At 32.1% G+C, this 6,041-nt stretch overlaps 1 protein-coding gene across 1 annotated transcript in view; it reads right to left on the bottom strand.

Annotated features, from left to right (window-relative positions):
* Positions 1-3,450: 3,450 nt before the first annotated feature.
* Positions 3,451-6,041, bottom strand: part of LOC117103621 — a 9,489-nt gene continuing 6,898 nt past the window's right edge. The window contains exon 5 of the mRNA XM_033244205.1: positions 3,451-6,041. This exon is cut by the window's right edge and continues 2 nt beyond it. Coding sequence (XP_033100096.1) covers positions 5,757-6,041 — 285 coding nt within the window. The 3' untranslated portion in view covers positions 3,451-5,756.

Below are 6,041 nucleotides of genomic sequence, written 5' to 3' on the forward strand. Positions count from 1 at the left end.
TGATAATAATAATAATAATAATAATAATAATAATAATAATAATAATAATAATAATAATAATAATTCAGAAAATTCAAATCAGCTTCTGCTTTGCATGATTTTTTGAGTAGCTTTTCTAGCTTCCTCTTTTCTTACTTGCTAACTTCCCTGTTGCAGCTTAAATCAAGAATAATAAAGCCAAAAAATCTAAGCGAAATCAAGATGAACACAAATTTTAACGAAATAAACCATTTATTCGCAAACAAGTTTCTCCTGTTTCCTACAGGCCTACCAATTAGTAGGCCTACTTGAAAATACAGCATATAGGTCTAGCCTATTAGTTGGGCATGAGAGAAAATGTTTTTCTTGAACCATGTAAGTGGAGCAGTACAGATTAACAGAGGAGATTCGGTACAGATTAACAGAGGGGATTTATTTGTGACGTCAGTAATTCGCGAAACATGGCGAAACTGGTACTTATTTTCGGTAGTTTCTGTCTGTTGTTTCGTTGTTATCCAATCCAGACTAAAAATATATATAAATATGTAACTGACAAAATAGCCTGTGGACATTGTCCCGACGTGTGTGACGTAAATTCGAGGTGTTGATTGGTGGTGGTGGCTTGAACGTAAACTTAAGCTTCAGTGTCGCTATCTCAATGCACTATGGCTTGGTGAAGCTGCAAAACATAGACTGTTTTTTTTTTAGACCTGAGCACAGCGGTACAGATTAGCATGGGGGGATTTGTTTATGTGACGTCAGCAACTTGCGAAACATGGCGAAACTGGTAATGATTTTCGGTGATTTTTGGCTGTTTATTTTAGTTGTTATCCAATATCCAGACTAAAAAAGTAGCGCATCGTGGTCGTGATATAGAAACCCCAGTGTATGAGATATGAGCACATTCCTGCCAGAGGTTTCAGAGGAGATATGTGAAGTTACGCGGAGGAGATTAGCAGAATTAATATATAGATAACAATAATATATCAAGGTCATTGGAACAATATATTAGGACAAATCACTAACTATCGACTCACTTGGGTAGAGTTATATAGTTTCCTTCCCCTAAATTATCATCTGCGACCAGATTCAGTTTTGGGTACTGGAAGAGCGAGCACTCCTTCAGAACTTAGTTTTCAAATATACCCCGAATTTAAAAAGACCTCGTCAATTGTTATAGCTATACTTACTGTATATTATATGGTATCATCAACTTAATCTCACAAGACAGTCAATGTCGAATTGGGTACTGGAAGAGCGAGCACTCCTTCAGAACTTAGTTTTAAAATATACCCCGAATTTAAAAAGACCTCGTCAATTGTTATAGCTATACCTACTGTATATCATATGATATCATCAACTTAATCTCACAAGGCAGTCATTTAAAGCTGATATTTTTTATATCTTAAAAAATAAGATATAAAATAAAGTATATTTATAATAAATACCGGCAAACAATATGTATATAGTTAATATTAAATTAAATCTGTAAATTAAACAATACATTTCTTATTATGTGACAAGTATAGACCTATCAGGCATCAGTGAAAATTGAATCCCGTTGATTTAATTTATTCATTTTATTAATGTAAGTTTTAATCTCCTTTCCCCAAGTCTCGTTCAAAAACATCGAGTTGAGTTGATTGGCAGATAAAAACGATTTACGAGATAATATTATGTTGCCCTCTATTTTCTATATCTCTATTCATTTGCTCCCATATATTAATGAAAAAGTATTTAAAATCTTTTGCTTGTTATAGTGGCCGAGTACTAAATGTTTGTTTCATTTGAAATTTTTGCAGGAATAGACTTATTTTATCAGATTGCAGGTGCTTGCCAAGACCTCATGTCATTGTTGTTGTTCTACCTGTATTCTATTTCACCTTTATTGTTTTCTGTGTTTTTACGTACGTCGTACTTGTTTTGTCACGATTTTCATTCGTCGGTCAAAACGATTTGTCAATACAAAATAGTGGATAATGATCAGTGATATTTGAGTATTTAGGATGATACCAGTCCCAATTAATTAGAATTAGGTGTAACTCATAATTCAATTAAATACTTAACAAAACAGTTTCTGAATTCATTATAGGCTTAATTCTGGATAATTTCACAAAATTTAATAATATGAAAATGAGTCAAGCAAAGTAAATTCAAACATAATCGGTGGTTTCATGATCATTAGGTACCAAAATATAAAAAGCAGCAGAAAAACGACGAGGTGAAAATGTCAAATTTTGAGAAAAACGCAATTAGTTCACGTTTTTAAAGTTGAAACTTCTAATAAATTAAATAAAAAAGCTATATTTTCTGGTGATACAGAGCATGTCAAATAAACCAGTAAATACCTCTAATTTTAAACAGAAATGAGGTGAACCTGTAACATTAACAATGATATTGTTCTGTGTAAAATATATAAGTCATGTCCAGTACTTTATGTTTGCCTTAAGTCCAAACAAGTTCATTTATGGTACTTCACATAAATTCCCACTGCTGTCCAGAATATTTCCAGACACGTTAGCATTCTAAACATTATACTACATGGTGCCCTTCCATCATAGAGTATTATAACTTGAGTACCAACCAGGCGACGAAGCAATGCATAGGAAAAACACCACCACCTTCAGAACGGGTGATTGCTAATTCCAACCGCTTCAGCAGAGGGGCGTGGCTTCTTATGGTGACGTCATGCATAATTTCAGCAATACTACAGTCCGTCTTCTTTCCAAATCTCCTCAACAAAGAGTGGGCATAGCAAAATACAGTACCGTACAACCAGTGAAACAATAATAAATCTAAACTTCAGCAATCATGTTGTAAAAGTTGTAATATTTATTTATTAGGCCCATTGTCTCTTCCAGTTAGATAAATTCTTCATCCGATTAAAATTGGAAAATTCATGATTAAGTATTTTAGTAGTAAGCAGTATTAGACCATTGATTGTTTTCATTTCTTTCTATGATTACGGCCTAATCCCTACCCCTAAAATGAATAAGACCAGCTATATGTATTATTTCGCTCCGTGCAGTCCCCATCAATTGGTAATATTCCAAGGATCCTAATTTTTGGGGGGAAAAAAACACCACACAGGGACAACTTATTAAAGTCTCTACATTGGTTGTACGGTACTGTATTTTGCTATGCTGTGTGATTACTGCAGGGCCCAGTCTTTGTCGAGGAGATTAGGAATGAAGACGTAGTATAGCTGAAATTATGCATGACGTCACCCTAAGCAGTCAAACCCACCCTCGGCTGAAGTGGTTGTATTTCAACTACCAGCACAGAACCAGTATGCAGATTACCAACTTTCATATTAAATTGAGGGCGCCATTAAAAACAATGCTTAGGAGTATTTTTATAACTCCATGAGTTCCACCAGTCCGTCACAATGGTTCGTGTTTTTTTTTTTTACCTATGGCTTTGACCATCAATATTAATAATATTAAAGTAATAATAATAATAATAATAAATATTATTATTACGATGATGATCATGATAATAATACAAATAATTAATGATGATTATAATAATGAGCATGACGATGATAGCAACAGTGATATTATAATAACAATAGGTGGTAGAGCGAATGGTACTACCAAAAACTGGAAAATTAATGCTTGATTTGTCCATATTATCATAGAAGATTAATAGAAATTATCTTTCTGACTTACAGAAAATATTGAATAAAGTACTAAGTAAAGATACGTAGAAAAGGTGTGACAAATACGTAACAACTGTACAAAATAATGATTAAGATGAAAGAATACTAAGGTCTAAAATCGTTTAAAATATGGGTTTAAAATTATAAGACTGTTTAAAATTATAACAACTTGAAAACTAAAGATTGTTTAAAATTTTGAATAATACTAATTTACACAACGTTTTTATTAAGGGAGTGGATATTTTTCCGAGGTAATGATTGGTGGAGCTGACTCTACCTTAACCTATCTTACTGTACTACAGCAGGTCGGAAGAATATCCACATTGTTTTATTATTTTGTATTTACTTAATACAAGACTATCAGATTAATTGTCGGTGCCGTGAATTCATGTATGTCATTTGAACAAAATTCAATACATGAATGTATCGGGACATGTAGTCTACTTAGGGATGATTAACATCATTAATTGGACTTTCTGTGTCTCTGATCAGTGGAGTAACCAGGGATTTTTACGGTGCCCGAGCATACCCATTTTGTTCAAATGTGAAAAAAGATAAAGTAAATATATGAAATATATGGAAAAGTAAGCAACCTAAAACGTTTGAACAAATAAGTTCAAAAAATCTTTCCAAGTTTATAATTAATACTGGCTATGTATTTTGTAGTTTGAAAATAATAAACAATTTCGATTTTTGCCACTTTAACATCCGGTAGCTTCCCTTGATTTTTTCTTTTGTATAGATGACTACGGCATAAGAGCAAACAAGGTTTACTTTGTATACCGTACTATATTATTCTTACGGGTTCTATACAACTTTACAGTATCTCATATTTAATGCACGATCAATTAAAAACTAACCCTCAAAGTTATAATTCTGTACTAAATCAAGGCAAGGATTTTTTTTAAATTTATTCATTCTGAAGTAATTATAAGTAAAAACATTCAAGGATAGAAACACAGAAAAGTACAAAAAGCAACTTATTTCCACTGTGGTCCCTAAATGAGAATACAAAAATTACAGATTATATTAATAGAACAATAAGGAAAACAATACAATAAATATACATTTTCAAAACATCAGAGTCAAATTCAACCTAATTGAAATCAAAGACTTTAAACTATATATTATTTAGAGGTTCAGAATACTAATAGTGGTTCTTAGTGATTTTTTTTTTGAATGTATAAAAGGATTGTGCATTTTGAACATCATAAGGTAATTTATTCCATTCATCAATAGCGGTATCGATAAATGAAAATCTACCATGTGTACCAGATTTTTGTTTACAAATTGACATTCTAGAAGTAGAAAATCTAGTATTATAGTTATAAAATAGGTTAGTGAACTCAATACCAATATAGGTGATATACAGATTAACAATATAATTGATTTAAAATAAATATATTTTCATCAATCCAATAGCAAAACATCGAAAATGCATGTTAAAATAAAATACTCAACCAATACAGGCTGCAAATATTGTAGCATGTAGATAATAATTTGTAGGCCTGCATGAAGAAAACACAACTATATTAGCTATTTGTAATAGTGCATTAATTTACATTTCACTTTAGAAAATATGCGAGTATTATGCAGATACATATATGGCCAGTAAGTATCATACTGCTACTATATATCAGATAATTAAAATATTTATTTCATCTATTGCACATTCGAAAAAACAAATTACTAGGTTTGTAAATTTTAAATCCTTGTCCAGAATAACAAACTGATAACATCACATCATGACCAACTATAGGCACATCATGACTATATATGGGAACATCATGACAATATATAGGCACATCATGACTATATATGGGCATACAACAGTGGTCTGGATAGAGCTTTACACAAAAGTTTGAAATTGAGGGTCAGCATTTTATTTTATTTTTTATTTTTATTTTTTTTTAGGCCATTTAAGCTAAAAAGGCTTGAATGGGCCCATCTTGAGACGGTAGGCGATGGAACAGTTTTATTCTATCGTTTTGTTCTTCAATATAGATTTTAAAATGGCTTTGTTGTACTTTCGTGTACTTTTTCTACCGACCTACCCATTTTTTTTTTTTTGTTAGTTTCCCAAAGCGTGTCCAACACAAGAATTTTCGTTGTTTGCCTAATTATACGTAAAATGTTCATACTTCGTCTCCCCTTTGATTCCGTATTCCATTCTGTAATCACTCTCGCTAGAATAGATCGTTTCATATGTAGCTGGTTGGGAAAACGTCTGCTCATAAGTGAAGCCATTGTCTGGGATAGGATGCAATTCTTTTGGGTCAGTAGTGGATTCAGGCCTAATGATATTCATTATTCCTTCTTTTTCGCCAATACAAACGTCTTCATCATCAGGGTGACTGGAGGAATCAATGGATTTCATATCGATGTATTCCAATTCCAGGTC

Source organism: Anneissia japonica, unplaced genomic scaffold, assembly GCF_011630105.1.
Source record: "Anneissia japonica isolate Jap-2015-1 unplaced genomic scaffold, ASM1163010v1 scaffold287895_len483588_cov180, whole genome shotgun sequence".
NCBI lineage: Eukaryota > Metazoa > Echinodermata > Crinoidea > Comatulida > Comatulidae > Anneissia > Anneissia japonica.